The sequence below is a fragment of the Cupressus sempervirens genome, chromosome 2 (assembly GCF_028749045.1).
Source record: "Cupressus sempervirens isolate cs-2001-9-10 chromosome 2, ASM2874904v1, whole genome shotgun sequence".
Lineage (NCBI taxonomy): Eukaryota > Viridiplantae > Streptophyta > Pinopsida > Cupressales > Cupressaceae > Cupressus > Cupressus sempervirens.
This window is the reverse complement of record NC_143119.1, coordinates 26,332,871-26,349,765: the sequence shown is the minus strand read 5'-3', so window position 1 is coordinate 26,349,765 and position 16,895 is coordinate 26,332,871. Positions and strand designations below refer to the sequence as shown.

Below are 16,895 nucleotides of genomic sequence, written 5' to 3'. Positions count from 1 at the left end.
GCATCATTCCTTTGTCCGTTTCAAAAATATTAGAAATATATTGAATAACTAATGACAAATGACAAAATTTATTATTTTTTATTAAAGTTTGAGAAAAATTATTCCACATATCATCTATGATGATGTCGAGTATCACTCAATATGTACATGTATGACTTCATCGTACTCATTTTGAAATCATCCTTGAAACTCACAAAATACATGCTTTATTTGAGAAGAATAAGATCAACCACATTGCTAATTTAATTGTCTAAGATCCATATAGAAAGTTAGAATTAAAAGAAATATGTAGTAAGAATATAGATAAAACTTTTTAACACCATACAAAACCGTAGAATACTCGCACTATACTATGACCAGTACCCAAAATATGCAAAAGCTACATGCATGATAGTGCTGTGACATTGAACCATCTCTGGTGTAGGCCATCCAGGGATGCCCAGCCAGAAATTCTCGGGTGTATGCTTTTGTTTTTCTACGTAAAGGGGTTTACAATTATTCCCGAAGACAGGAGACTGACATCTGTAGGAAGGGAAAGGTGAAAACAAGTAGCAAGTGCTGAATCTTGTTTGTTTGGGTGCATGTTCATAGAAGCGAACACAGTAAAGATCTCAATCCAAGTAATAGGGATCAGATCTGGGATATGGGGGCGCTAATAACAGCAGTAATAGCAATAGCAGCGGTAATAGTGGGATGGGTGGCCATAGAGATTGCCTGCAAACCATGTTTGGAGAAAGGAAGGGAGGCCATTGACGCCTCTCTCGATCCCACTTACGATCCAGATGAGCGTCTTCTTCCTCCAACTTCTACTGCTAATTCCTAAGCAACAAGGTGTGCTTTTTGCCCATTGTACGAAAGTTTAAATCCTTACTCTCCTTTTATCTCTCTTCATTTCCCACTACTTTTGTTTTGTTTTGCAGGGCACAATAATACCATAATGTGTTTGCGTTTTACAAAGTTTTCTGTTTAGCCAATCGTATGATACCATGTTAATTTTTTTTTTGAGGGGGTTTTGTTGATCAAGTGCATGAGATGATTCAAGTTCGTTTTTGAAAGAAATGATAATTTTATATTGTGTTGGTACGAAGATAAGATCAGATCATACTTTCACATCGTATGGTCTTCACTGTTACGAGCTATGTATATCCTCATTTTATATGATCCAAAATTATGCTTTTGAATAAACGTTTCTTTAAATTATGTGGATTTGGGAAAAGCTGTTTTGTCGCATTTTAGCCAAATGTTAAAAAAATTACGTTACGGATTTTCCCCATTCAGAAGTGATTGCCACACAAGTAGATCACATAAATCGGCATTGCCCATTACACTTTGTGGCCCATCGTCAGAAATCAGGATTAATGTGACTGAATTAATTGTGATTGTGAATCTTAAAAAATTCTATTTGAAGCATTGATTTACTACTCATCTTTTGTGGCAATCTTTCTGGATGCACTTTTCTTTAGATTCAACAGTATCTTTCTTAGCTTGATTCCTTATCAATGTTTCAGATCACATCTTTATTGAGACCGTGTAAACTTTTTTAAGTCATCTTCTCAGATCGCATTCTATAATCCATGCTTCACGATCCATCATTAGATTATAGGAAATTAAAGAAGAAACATACAGTCGGTATTGATAAGAAGGATATAATCGTCAGATTATACACATGAAAATTATTTAAACTAATATTATGGACTGCAAATATTTAGTATCTCTAATTATCTAGCTTGATTCCTTTTTGGACTGTTAAAAATTAAATTGTTAGTGATTCCTTTCGGGAATAAGCCCTCTTTCCTCAGGAACGGCTTGTGAGATGGAAATATGCTTCTAATCCATCATTCTCATGCCATGCTGTTGTGGGATTATTTGTCATGTCTTTTGAGAAGAGTAGCACATGTGTCATTTGGGCAAAGCCATATGATGTTATGCTCTCTTATCATTTGATGTGCACCACGGACAGTGCCCACGAACACACATATATGTGAGTCTCAAGCAGAGTTTACATAATCAAAATTTAAGTGATCAAAGACTAATTAGCAGCAGTAAAGATATTTTACTCATTTTCCAGCCAGAAGACCTTTCTTTTTACTTAATAAATGCTGCTGGTTTGCTTTTGACTAACCTTCTCAGCTTTATTCCCTCAGTGAGTTGCTGACTGAGAAATTTCCTGGGTGGAGTTGGGTAGATTGGGCAGCTTCCTTGCCCTTCCAAAGGCTAGAACTTTCTTTAGATTTCTTATTGTATTTTGTTGATTCTAAAACCCTAGAAACATGAAATGTTTAAGATTTTCCTTTTCAAGTTTTTTGGCTAAATTTTAAACTGTGTACATTAAGGATCAGCTCATGTTTTTTATGACCAATTTTTTTAATGGCCTTTCTCATTTGCATATTTATAGCTGTTGGATAGCAAGGATACCTACAGAGGAAACACACACCTCTACACCAAACCATGTTCGTACTGGAAAGAAAGAATTTCCCAACACACCAAAATAGTTACTAGAGAATTGCATAAAAAGCTTGTTCAGTGATTGGAGAAGCTTGTCTTGATAGATGTGATATGTCAGGTATTCGGTGAAATGATGTATTGCTCCGAACCTTCGCAAATGTAGTGTTCTACTCGTCAATGATAAATTACTAAGTGAAGACAACAGTTCCATTTAGAAGAATTTATAGCAGGTCATCAGTGGATTAAATCATATTATACCAAACCAGGGTATTTTGTGCAACCCCTTTTTCCCCTGAAATAAAACCCTAAGAATAGGAAATAACTTATCATTTAAAACCGAAAGAATGCAATGCTTTAAATACCAATATGCCAGCAACCGAAGGCAATGATTTTGTAGAGGGGGACCAGTGTAATTTTATTTGTCTGGCAGAGCATTAATGAGATCAAATACCATTGATGTAAATCCACACCAGAGCATTTCTAGTGAGGCACTGAATAGTGGTTTAATATATTGCGGTCTCTCTCAAGAGACTGTTATTGCTTGCCAGGTACAGAACATGCCGCAATTAGCATTGATCTTGAATCATTTCCATCCCAAATGACTAAACCAGGGGCCTCACATTTTACTCATGTGTCCAATCATATAATTGATGAGAATTCAGAGCAAGAAAAGAAATACGAATTCAGATTTAAACGAATAACAGTTGTACATAAAATAAACACACACCACCATATTTACATGGTTAACCTTTATATATAAAAGTTATTAAGTTAAAAAAAAATGAAGAGAGCAAAAATAATTTGGAGAGATAAAAGAACAGAAACAGTCAAAGACCGTTGGAATTCACATTCAACAATCTCCCACTTGAATTGAAGTCCAACATCTTCTGCAAGTAATCATATGCAGAGATATCCCACTCTTTCTGTCTTACTGTCACATTTTGACGAGGCCAAAAGAAACTTTGTAGAACTCAAGCTTCTCCTTTGTGACTACCTTTGTAAATGCCTTAGTAGGATTCACACTAGTACGCACCTTTTCCAACTTGAGCTTGCCCTCTTCCAGCACACTCTAGATGAAATGATATCTCAGATCTATGTGCATTGTTCTATTGTGAAAACTGCACTTTTAGCCAGATCTATAGCTCTATTGCCGTCATTAAATATGGTGAAAACTTGTCATTTGCTCTCCAATTCATCAAATAAAGATTGCAACTTGCAACATTTCCTTAGAATCTTCATTGAGAGCAATGTATTTCACTTCAGTAGTAGAGAGTGCTACCACTTGTTGCAATCTAGAAATCCAACTGATTGCTGCCCCTGTGAATGTGAAAACATAACTAATGGTAGATTGTCTTTTGTTCAAGTCAACAGCCATATCAGAATCAACAAAGCCTTGCAGCTGAGCCTCTTCTCCTTTAAATATCAAAACATGACGTGAAGTGCCTGCCCTTCAAATATCTCAAAATCCACTTCACTGCTTGCCAATGATTCTTACAAGGATTGCTCATACCACTTCCACTGCAAGAGGCTTGTCGAGTCTCGTACAAATCATTTCGTATACAAGACTCTCGATGGCAGAGGAGTAAGGTACTCCTTTTACATATTCTTTCTCTTCTTGTGTGATATGACACATGTCAGACGATAACTTGAAATGATCAACTAAAGGAGTGCAAACTGGCTTGGTGTCCTTCACGTGACATATGTCCAAAACATTGTCAATATACTTTTCTTTCGACAATCTCAATTCACATTTTTGCTTCTAGATTTCGATCTCTTTTTTGATTTAGATTTTCTTTTATTGTTATTTCTTCCTCTTTCTTTGGATCTCCCCCTATTGCCGAATAACAAAGCCTCTCTGGAAGAGGTACCTTGATGTTTTCTTCGCATAGTTTCATCGAGAAGAGTCACAACAACATCAGAAAACTTCAGCATGCCTGCCTTTTTATGAGATCCTTCTCTTTTCTTATGCTGTGTTAGTAATTGTTGTAACTTGTAACAATCCCTTGCCAGCTATTAGAAAGAGAACACGAAAGCAAGATGTCCCTGATACCTTCTTCAAAATTTATATTTTTGCTGTATTAAAGCTTAAATTCATTCAGGTGGCTGTAAAAATGGCTACTTTCCTTCATTGTCAAATTGAACAGTTTCTTCATTAAGGAAACTCTATTAGATACGGAAGCCCGCTCATCCCCCTAGTGCCGACTAACAAAGCCTCTCTGGAAGAGGTACCTTGATGTTTTCTTCGCATATTTTACTCCGCATATTTTAATTGAGAAGAGTCACAACAACATCAGAAAACACCAGCATGTCTTCCTTTTTATGAGATCCTTTTCTTTTCGTATGCTGAGTTAGTAATTGTTGTAACTATCCCTTGCCAGCTATTAGAAAGAGAACATGAAAGCAAGATGGCCCTGATATTGTCTTCAAAATTGATATTTTGGCTGTATCAAGGTATTAAATTCATTCAGGTGGCTGGAAAAATGGCTAGTTACCTTCATTGTCAAATTGAACAATTTCTTCATTAAGGAAACTCTATTAGATACGGAAGCCCTCTCATACATGTTGCACAATCCATGCCAAATATATTTTGCCGTTTTGTCCATTGCAACATTAAACAAAACATTGCTGGAAAGAGAGGATAATAGTTGCTGAAGCCCTCTTGTCCAAAAAGATTCCAATCCCCATCCGACAGTTTCCAGGATTCTTCGAGTTAGGAGAGCCCGTAGTTGTAACTTCATTTCCAAAATTCTTTCCAGAGAGTTTTTTAATTTTTCACTTATCTGGTGGCGCTTCCTTCTCTGCTCAAATTCCCCACAGCTTTTCCTTGGCTCTAATGCCATTGTTGACAGACCAAGAAAAGAAATACATACTCAGACGTAATCAAACAGTTGTACAGAAAATTGACAGACAACACTTTATTTATGTGATTACCATTAATCACTACATCCGCAAGAAAAAGCTGTGCAATCTCTGTCTTAATTATCTTAGCAGCAATGGTTCACAAGTGACATTCTCATTACAGCGTATATAGAAGATATTGAAGTCTCCAAAACAGAAGAAGAGATGGGAAAAAGAATTCAAAGAGAGAAAAGAAACAGTCTAAGATCATTGGGCTTCACATTGAACCAAAAAAGTAGTACTGTTGATGTGTCAAACCAATTTGAAATGGCAGTAGAATCACATAATTTTCCCCTACGGATGACATAAAGCCTAAGCAGTGAAGGTAGTAATTCAAACTGGTTTCTTCAGTGAGCCTCGTGATTGTGTAGCCTAATTGCAGATTTTAAGTTTGCCTGGCATATATCATGCCTCTATCAATGACAATCTCTCTAAATCATACCTCCCTGGCACAATGATTGGTAACCTTGCCCGTGACAGTGTGAGTATGTTGTACTCCTGGAGATTCTAAGCTGTACAAAACCTCATTTATGCAAAGAGCTGAGAAGTTCAGCCACACGATTTCCCTAAAATACTGTCAGCAAAGGAAAAATGTAATCTGGAAGGAGTGTTTTTCCCGTGTTCCTCTATCACTTTCCTTGCTGGATCAATGGGCAATGCTCTTCATAAATTTGAGGGCTTGCCCTTGCTGGGTGGGGAATTTGTCTTTCAGTGTCGAAGCAAACTATGTGTATTGACACCTACTAACAACAGGTGTCAAATAACACTAATTTGGCAGCAGATAGTGGATCTTTTCATCTTTCTGGAATGCCCATTCATTGTTGGTATATGAAGTCCAACAGACTTCTCAAATTTCTTCCTCCATTTGCAGCCTCTTGGCATTCTGCTTATGCTGTGGCTATTAAATACATATTACTTATGGATAAGGGATAGTATCTGGATGTGTAGCGCTATATGTATGAAACAGAGAATAATAAAATTCATTCCCTTGGTTCAAAGTGGATGTAGCCAATTTGGTGAGCCACCATACAATCTGTGTCTTCTTCTTTGTTCCGTTTTACTTCTGATTTTTTTATTTAATCTTATCCACTCTTCTCGAATTCACTTCAATTGGTATCAGAGCTCAGTGATGAAGCTGATTGGAAGTCAGTGAAGAATTTCCAGAATTATGGAAGAAGCAGATAAATGGAAGATTGAGAAATTTGTGTGGCAGAATTTCGGGCTATGAAAAGTACAGATGGAGTTGCTGCTTATACTGTAGGATCTTTCACTTGCTTAGAAGACAAATCGAAAAAACCAAATTCGATCATGGATGAAGTTTGGGAGGAACTAGATAGAAGGCAATAGTTACTATATTTCTTTCACTGTCAAGTAAAGTTCTTTTCAACGTTTCAGTGGAGAAGACATCAAGGGGTTATGCGATAAATATATATGCATGTATGAGATGGCATCAACTTCTAATAAGATATTTATTATGAAGTGGTTATATAATTTTAAAATGAAAGGAGGAATTGTGTCCAATCATCTTAATGAGTTTAATACTTCGCTTACCCAATTGGATTTAGTGGGTATCAATTTGTGTTAGAGTAAATAATTAATTATTAATTATTTATTCTATTTACTTAAGCTTACTTAGGTAAATGCATTTATTTAATATTTAGTATTTAATGCATGTAGTGGTTAGTTGATGACAACATGGGAGTTTGTTCCTTTCTAGCATGTTCCACCTTTTGTGGATATGTGCTGAGTTGTCATCCTTATCTTCTACCACCTTCCAGCTTGTTCTACAAGCTTCCATGAGCTCTTTATAAGCGGGGGCTCTCTCTTTGTATTTTCATCACATAACACATCATTTGTGCATATTGTAAATACATTTTCATTGTGTTTGCATACTTGTGGTCTCTCATGTCCGTTTAGGGTGTTTTCCTTGCTCCATGCTCTTCCTCTTCTTGGCTTCTCTTTGACAGGTTCTCGCATGCAGGTGATCTTGGGCATCTTCGGAGTTGGCTTTCCTCAACTCCAACATGGTATCAGAGCCTTCCTGCTGCTGCTTTGTTGAAGAAATTTTGAAGCCGTGATTTGAAGTCACAAACCCTAGTTTGTTTGTGCATTTTTTCTTCAAATCAGGGGATCAACATTTTTTTGGAGCACTTTGGGCCCAAACGGACATCACCATTGGATCCGGAAGGCCGTTTGCAGTCAGGATTTATATAAAACTTTTTGTTTTTGGAGAGAGCTCCGGGAGGCAAAATTTTTTTTTCCCATCAGGAGCATCCGTACGGACTGTACGGACGATTTTTATTCAAAAAAAAAAATTTTCGGGCCACACCACCGCAGCAGCGCTTGTGCGCCACCGTGGGGCCGCTCGCGGTCCGCTCATCCAGCGGCGCCTCCTGTTCTCTCCTCCTCGACGGCCGCCGTCGGCGGGCCACCCACCGGCCGCTGCGGCTGGGCGGCGCCTCCCTCTGCGCCGTCTGCTCCGCCTTCGGACGACTCCTCCACCACTCGCGTCCGCTCGACAGGTGTCCGCCCGATCAGCGCACAGTCAGCAGTCAGAGCCACACACCGCGTGACACGTGGCAGGTCAGCCACGTGGCCCCTGCCACGTCATCCGTACCTGCCACGTGGCTCTCTTTTTTACTACGACGGTCTAAAAACCGTCAAATTTAGTTGCGCGATTTGCTGACGTCAGTGCTTTTTTTTGCTACGACGGCCTAAAAACTGTCAAATTTAGTTGCGCGATTTGCTGACGCCAGCGCTTGGTCATCAAACCTTGCATGCACCTCTCCCAGTTCTATTTTGGACCTACTTGTGGTTTTTTGGCCATAACTTTTGCATACAGAGGTATTTTTCTGATCCGAAAGAAGCGCCAGAAAGTTGGTTCTGAGACGGAGACTTTGGTGCAAGTATTTTTAGGTTTTGATGTTCAAAGTTATTTTTTTGACTCCGGCAAGCATATCTTTTGCGTCCCATGCCCATTTTTTGAAAACTTTATATTTCTGGAAAGCTGGTTCTGTGTAGTTTTCAGAAATGCAGTCCTTTTTCTTAGTTTTTGGCCTCTGCTCTTTCTATCATAGTTTTGACATTTTTGCTATATGGTGGATATTTTGAGTGTTTTAGGCCCGAGGATCATTTTCCTGGCATGGACTCTCTTGTTTTTAGCTGTACTTTCTTTTGTTGCAGCTTGTTTTCAGTTTTGATCATTGTAGCTATCATTTTGAAGCATTTTTTTGTATCGCACTAAGATAAAGTGCCACTTTTGCATTCCGAAGATTATGAACGTTGTTTTGAGTCAGTTGTACATGCACTATTTTCATAAAGCACCATGGGGGGGATTGTTGTTTGTTGTTTTAGGCATTCTCCCTTTGTCAAGTGAGTGTCCCTTCCATGACATTAGCCCCATGTAGAGTCAGTTAGACCGTGTCTTTATAGGTGTCTGTACCTCTTTTCCTCTCTCCTCGTTCTTGGTTCATTTGCAGGAGACTTTGGCCCAGCTTCTCAGTTGCATGTCATCACACCTCGTCTGCATTAAGGGGGGGTTATGCTGTTGTTCTAATGCATCCGTGGTTCGATGGTTCGATAGTGTGAACTATGTATTCAGTGGTTGATCCTACATACAAGGCGATTGCAGTGGCTGGTTACCTATGCATTTCGGTGAGATGGATCATCTACCATATAGACATGCTCGGTTCGTGCCTTCTTCTTCCATGGAGGTTCTTCAAATCAGCAATTTGACAGATTTGCGGCTTCTTCATGCTTCAGTGATGCTTCTTCATGATCACTTCTTGTTCCTGTTTTAAGGGACAATTTTTCTAGTTGGAGACTTCTTCAGTTCTTCACTAGGTTACCTCTTTTTGGGGGAGGGTTTTTCCCATGAGGTTTTCTCTCTTTCCCCGTTTACAGAGGTTGCATTTTCTTGCATTGTACTTGGGTACCTAAAATGGCCTTGTTACTGGGACCCATTCTGCATTCATCTTAGTTTTGTGAGCTTAAGGCATTTCCCTAAGTTGCACTTAAGGGGGGGTGTTAGAGTAAATAATTAATTATTAATTATTTATTCTATTTACTTAAGCTTACTTAGGTAAATGCATTTATTTAATATTTAGTATTTAATGCATGTAGTGGTTAGTTGATGACAACATGGGAGTTTGTTCCTTTCTAGCATGTTCCACCTTTTGTGGATATGTGCTGAGTTGTCATCCTTATCTTCTACCACCTTCCAGCTTGTTCTACAAGCTTCCATGAGCTCTTTATAAGCGGGCTCTCTCTCTTTGTATTTTCATCACATAACACATCATTTGTGCATATTGTAAATACATTTTCATTGTGTTTGCATACTTGTGGTCTCTCATGTTCGTTTAGGGTTTTTCCCTTGCTCCATGCTCTTCCTCTCCTTGGCTTCTCTTTGACAGGTTCTCGCATGCAGGTGATTTTGGGCGTCTTCGGAGTTGGCTTTCCTCAACTCCAACAATTTGGATGATGAAATAAAAGCTATTCTATCGTTGTGTTCATTATTGAACAATTGGGAAGGAGTTGTGATGTTGGTAAACACTTCGGTGGCTGCCAAAAGTAAATTAAAATTTGAAGATGTTGCAGCTACTCTTCTCAGTGAAGATATGAGAAGAAAAACCCAAGAAACCTCTTCCGGTGATGCCTTGACTGTTGTTAGTAGGGGAAGGCCTCAAGATAGAGGTAAAAGTAATAATACGAGGTCTAAATCTGCAAAAGGATCAAAGTCAAGAGGCAGAATGATGGCTGCTGGTTTTTTGGCAAAGCGTGTCATACAAAAAAAATTGCTGGTCTTATAAAAACGTACAAGAGCAAATCTAAAACAACGAAGCCAATACGGTTAATGGTAAAGATTAAAGTGTCCTAGTTTCTGTCGATAACCGACACCACTTCAAATTCATGGGTGTTGGATTATGGTGCCTCCTTTTATACTACTCCATGCTGGGAAGCTTTCACAAACTACCAACAAGGACAATTTGGAGGGTATATCTTGGATATAATAAGGTGTAATGTTCTTGGTCGGAATGGATAAAAAATGTAACACTTGAACTACAAAAATTTTGTCAAACAATTGTCCAGTAACCAAGTACTTAAAGTAATATTACCTCTGCCAAGCTATTGAACTGATTCCTCACATAAATAATATGAAATAACAAGTTTAAACTATGAAGTCAAGTTCAGAATGATATTTGAAGGAAAACACTATATTGCGGTAATAGTCTATGACCAGACTAATAAACCGGCACCATTTATACACATGTGAATGGTAAGTTTCTGAATGCAGACATTAAAGATATTACAGTATTTGAGCTATGAATTGATAGCAAATATACAAACCCGTTAACAGTGTGGGGGCTGTTGAGGATGACTGGAAGTGTTGAAATGCCCTCCCTACACTCACGTTCAAATGTCTGCAATGGTTACTGCATTATCGACTGTGATATGCCCACCCGGATTATAGTGATGTTCCGTTTTCCCTATCACTTTCACAGTAGCTTAAGTGCCCAATGTATGTGCTTGAAGAATGGCGACGTTAACTTCCTGAGCTGTGTCCTTGCATCCGCACTCTGCCAGAATAATATATGAATGTGTAAGAGAACTATGTATGTGTGCATGCATATAAGTTCATATAATAAACACATGCATATATACGAATAATCACACTTGCATATGACTGAAGCTACCATGTCTCAACAAAAGTGGCACAATAGAGAGGTTAAATAGAACAATTTTAGAGAGAGTTCTGTGCATGCTCTCTAATGTAGATTTGAGTAAAGAGTGTTGGAAGAGGCTTGTAATACAACGGTTTATTTAATCAACCAAGCACCATTATCTCGATTGGACTTTGACATCCTAGAGGAAAGATGGTTGGAAAAAGAAATTTCTTATAGTCATTTATGGGTGCTTGGTTGTGAGGCGCTTTCTCATATCCTTGTTGAAAAACGAATAAAATTGGATCTTGAATCTACATGCTACATATTTGTTAGCTATGGTGAAGAACAATATGCTTTCATACTATGGTATGAAATTGCAAAAAATATTATGTAGTCGAGTTGTGGTCTTCAATGGAAAAACATTTCCAACCCTACAAACACGAGAAAGACTAGTGATAGTGTATACCATTGTCAATTTTTAAAAATAACAATTCACGAGCAATTTGCACAAGACAAAATTGAACATACAAGAAGTATGTATAATTCATTTTTAGTACCTTCTGTGAGATGTTTCAAAAACTCCCCTATTTTTCCACAGTCTATGACATAGATAGATACTTTGTTGTCCCCACCTTTCCTTGGCAAAAGTAATGAATATTGTATCTTTGTCTCAGAATCAAGTAATCATTAAGTTCCTTTTGTGCAAGAACAACATGTTGAACATGCAGTTGTATTTAGGGATAATGACATTGATCCAAGATAACACTCTGTTCACTCCATTCCAAGAACAAACTTGATATATGTAGCTAGTGATATTTCACATGGTTCTTGGCATGCGTTACTTACAAATCCTACACATGAAGCTTCAAATGAATTGACACAGAATCAAAGATATGCCATGTAGTTGATGTTGCTTGCACAATCATGAAATGTTGTTGTGTTGAATGACACAAGGGGTTCACAAAGTTTCCTCACCACAATTGTTGGTTATTAAAAATATGCCAGAGCCATTTCTTTCGAAGAATAGTGGGAAAGATAAGTGTGGATTTCTAGCTATCCAAACCTCTACACAAGCCTACAAAGACTTAGTAGGACATAAAACACATATACTTTGTGTTGATTTGCATATGTAAACACAATTCCAAGGAAGGGTTTGGCAATTGCAGACATGCATTTTGACAAAATTCACAATCCCAAACACATGAACTCATACACATGCTTATTGGTCCCAAAACAATTAGTACAACTTGATCCAAATGAACAACGATGAGATGCAAAATTTTTTGAAAAGGACATAATTAATGAACATAGTGCATTACTTACGCTAAATCCAGTCAACAATCAAGGGCATTTGAAGGTAAAAGAGTAGAGGGACAAAAGGAGTATATAGAGAAATACTCTTGGAAACATTTACAATGTTGAAGGTTCAAATTTGAAATCTGAGAGCAGTGATAACACAAGTCAATTTAGAGTTGAGGAGCTCTATCGGTTAGAGAAAACCTCCAGTAAAGTTTGCGGATTATGAATTATTCGTTTTTGATCATCTTGAATTTATATTGACAGATCAAATAGAGACATTCACTTTCAAACAAACATGTAATGATGTTAATCATTAGAATTTGATGACAATGATTTAAGAAGAAATGGACTTGCTAATGATAAACAAAACTTTGGATTTGGTTCCTCTTCCACTAAGTTACAGAGGTTTGAAGAATTGATAGATGTATTGATTAAAAGAAGATAGTGACATGAAGATATTTAGAGCCAAGGCAATTGTTAAATGATATGATCAACAAAAAGGCAATAAACATTAATGAGATTTTCTCACCAGTTATCAAAATGACAACATTTTGTGCAGTATTTAGATTGGTTGTAGGTTATAATCTTGAACTTGAGCAACTTGATGTCCAAACAACTTTTCTTCATGTTGACATAAGTAAAGAGTTATATATGGTGCAACCTGAAGGTTTTTAAAAGAGGGACATGCACATTTATACTATAGATTGAAACGAAGCTTGTATGGGTTGAAGTAAGCCTTGAGGAAATGTTACCTCAACTTTGACAACTTCATGTTGAGCATCATTTCACTCGATGTGAATTTGATTCATGTGCTTTTATAGAAAGCTACACAATGGTCAATTTGTTCTTCTATTACTTCATGCTAACAAGTAACCAAAACTAGTATGAGGATTATTTGTGAATTGAAACAATATTATGAGCAAAGGTTTGCAATGAAGGACTTGGGGACAACAAGACATATACATGTTATGAACATAATTTGAGATAGACAAAAGAAGGAAATCAAGTTGTCACAAGAAAAATATATTAACAAGAATTTGGATAGGTTTGGTATGACAAATGCCAATGTTGTTAGCACTCCATTAGTTGATCTTTTTTTTTAATCTTCTTCTATGTATCTTAAGGCACATGAGGAAATGAAGGGCCTTCCTTATTTTTCCATTTTTGGTAGCGTCATGTATGCAATGTTGTGTACTCACTCAAACATTGCCCATGCAATGGGAGTGGTAAATAGGTTTATAGTAATCCAAGCAAGTCACATTGGTGTGTGGTTAAGTGGATTTTGTGACATCTCAATGGCAATTCTGATTTTGTCCTGTGTTCCAGTGGGAAGGATGCTTCATTGTGAGGGTTTGTTGACCCCGATATGGATGGTGGTTTAGACAAGCAAAGTTTAACAAGAAGTTATGTCTTTATATTTGCTGAACACACCTTTGCCTAGTCATTTGAAATTGACCATGGAGATTTGTCCAAAGACACAAGAAGAAGATAAAATTCAAAGGTACCTTATGCTTCAACTGTAGGTAGCTTAATGTATGTCATGGTATTCACTAGACTAGATATTGCACATGTTGTAGGAGTTGATAGTAGAGATACAAGTCATCCCAAAATTACACATTAGAATGTAGTAAAATGGATTCTTAGATATTTGAGAGGTACATCATGCAAATATATCCATTTTTGGGGGCTCTAATATTGACTTACAAGACTATGTTGACTCAAATTTGGTAGGGGATTTAGATACCAGGCATAGTACTACATAATATATATTTACTATTAGCGAGACACCAATGAGTTGGATTTCTCAATTGTAGAAGGTGCATTTTTTATCCACTATAGAGGCAACTTATGTTGCTGCTATAGAGGCAGCTTATATTGCTCTATAGAGGCAACTAAGGAGATGATATGGCTGAATTTTTTCATGTAAGAGTTGGGGCACTTAGAGTAAAAATTATTTGTTTTCAAATAGCCAGAGTGTCATTCATCTTGCAAAGAATTATGCCTTACATTCGAAGGCCAAACACATATAGTTGAGGTATCATTTCATTTGGTCAATTTTAGATGATGGAAAACTGAAGTTGGAAAACATACAGAGATGAAAATCCAACATTTATTTTTACAAAGGCAGTGACAAGGAAGAAATTTAGCTCTTCAATTTTAATTGGTCTTCAAGATTGAAAAAATGAAAAGAGTAGCAAACTCTAGTGGGACGTTCAGGGGTAGCGATGTTATATGATTAGTCTCTAAGTGGGAGGTGGTCTAATGTGGAGCTTGATCGGTCTCCAAATGTGAGATTGTTGGTTTGTGGTGATTGACCATGCAGGTATTAAGTGTTTTTGGGTGGACTCTTCAAAGATTTTTGTAAGTTTACTTGACAAGTATTTCTTAGGGTTTACTTGTTAATTGACATTAGTAAACCACCTAATAGGCTATGTCTAAGCGACAATGTAATGTAAAGTGAATCATACTGTAGTTTTCTCTTTGTTGGATAATAAGATTGGATTCTCTATTTGGTGTATGTAGCGCAAGACTGGGTGAATCATGTTAAATCTGTGTCTTATGTTCTACTTATATGTGTTGTTTTCCTTTGCATTATTGGTTATATTTGCATATAAGTGTTAGATTTATGTCTTGTAATCCTACCAAATATGATTGCAGGGATTGTTTGATGAAATAGATTGTAAACAACGTGGTTCTAGTTTTTGTGTGTGATAGCAATATGTTATTCACTTCACAAATAATGCCACTTTTCATAATTGTACCAAATATATTGAGGTGTGGTCTTATTTGACTTGTAGTGTGCTTGAGGAGGATAAATTACAAGGGGAGAAAATTGATACAAGAGTAAATCCAATTGATGTGTTGACAAAGATTATCTCGTGGGAGAAGTTTGAGTTTATTCAAGTTTCTCTGAGCATTATCAAGATGTGATAATAGGATTGAAGTGGGGGAATTATTGATATGTTGGAACAACCATTGGACTTTAAGAGGGAGATTTCGTTGGCATATAAAGTCCACTGGACTTCTCTCTTTTTTCCCTCCATTTGCAGCCTCTTGGAATTCTACTTATGCTATGGCTATTAAATACATATTATCTATGGATAAGGGATAATATTCTGGATGTTTGCATGTATGAAACATAGATTAGTAAAATCCATTCCCCTACTTCAAAGAGAATGTAGCCAATTTGGAGAACTACTATATATTTGTGTCTTGTTCATTGTTTCATTTTATTTCTGATTTTGTTATTTAATTTTATCTTCTCTTCTCAAATTCACATCCATAATATACATCTTTGAGATATATTACTTACACATTCATTCGTATTTGCCTAAAGGTTTTATGTACATTATTTTCGGATAAGTAGAATTATGATTTGAGTTGACATCTTTTAACATAATTTTAGTAAATGAAATTATGATTATTTTTTGTGTTGCAGAGTTGAAGAAAATGCAGAGAAGCTGAATCATTGTGTTGTCAGAGCAAAAAGCATAAGCATAGGAGATTTGAAGGTTGCGGGATTTGATTTTTTTCATATGATATGTAGATTCGTGTTGTAGCTCATTTATTGGATCAATAGAAAATAAAAAGTGCAACTTGTCAACCATAAAAGATTACAAAAACAAATAAATAGGTGTGTGAATGCGATGAATGCTTTCACAAGATTAAATGAGTGGTTTGATGTGGAATGATGTTACAAATTATGATGAGAGTGCATAATGAGTTGGTATTTGAAAGGTGTAATAGTGGATGGTAATGTGAATGAATTGAAATTTGAACTTGATCATGTTTAGAGCTCAGAGACCTACTTATTAATAAAAAATAATGAAAATTTTGAATAATGGTTGCTATAGTTACAAACAACCTTGTATGGAAACAAATTGGTAATCTTGACAATGACAATAACATGAAAGGGGAAAAGCTACAAAATTAGAAATCCGCATATGATCTTATAGATGAAGCAAACATCATTAGATTACACTCAACAAATGGGATTTGTAATTATTTGCAAGATCAATGTTGCTCTTACTGTTGTAGGCCTACTTAGTGATTGTACTTTGTGCTCATGCTCTTATGCTTGTAGAATAGGCTTGAGATGCTTAACCTTAGGATCTATCCAGTGTTTCTCTGCTATATGGTGTGCTCGTGTGCTTACATAAGGGAAACCAAGTATCACAAGAATAAGGAAAGTAGAGCATGTTCCTAATAATACATCTTCAAACATGATAAAAGATGTCCTGGAGCATTTGAAGAATGTATAACTAGGAAGCTAATCAACTCTTATTCCTAATATGTTCTAATGCTTCACTATATCTTTGATACCATATCACATCAAATGAAGCAAATCAAGTACTATGATTATAACGAATTTGATGCAAATCAAGTATCTCAAGTATAATTGAAAAGGAGAGTATTTTTATAATAATACTTTAAACTTGATAAAAGATGTTGTCATTGAGCAATTAAGGAAGTAAATACATAGCTTAATCAATTGGCATTTAGTATTCAAATGTCTTATATTAGATATTTGGTACTGCACATCAAACAAATTCATTATGGAGCAAATAAAGTCAAGTGACTCCAACACCT

General features: G+C 36.6%; 1 protein-coding gene across 4 annotated transcripts; it reads left to right on the top strand.

Annotated features, from left to right (window-relative positions):
- Positions 1-328: 328 nt before the first annotated feature.
- LOC149570902 (outer envelope membrane protein 7-like) lies at positions 329-16,092 on the top strand. Of its 4 annotated transcripts, none has more exons than XM_089812460.1 (2): positions 329-849; positions 15,745-16,092. In XM_089812460.1, exon 1 carries the CDS (start codon positions 644-646, stop codon positions 821-823), a length of 180 nt encoding a protein of 59 aa, XP_089668586.1. In that variant the 5' UTR covers positions 329-643; the 3' UTR covers positions 824-849; positions 15,745-16,092. The 4 variants fall into 4 exon arrangements, with proteins under 4 accessions (XP_089668586.1, XP_089668588.1, XP_089668585.1 ...); XM_089812462.1 differs by lacking the exon at positions 15,745-16,092 and adding an exon at positions 15,104-15,558 and having other exon boundaries at positions 330-831; XM_089812459.1 differs by lacking the exon at positions 15,745-16,092 and adding an exon at positions 921-1,185 and having other exon boundaries at positions 330-831.
- Positions 16,093-16,895: the final 803 nt, after the last annotated feature.

Coding starts and splice junctions, on each gene's coding strand:
- LOC149570902 (XM_089812460.1), top strand. CDS start 644: ATGGGGGCGCTAATAACAGCAGTAATAGCAATAGCAGCGGTAATAGTG.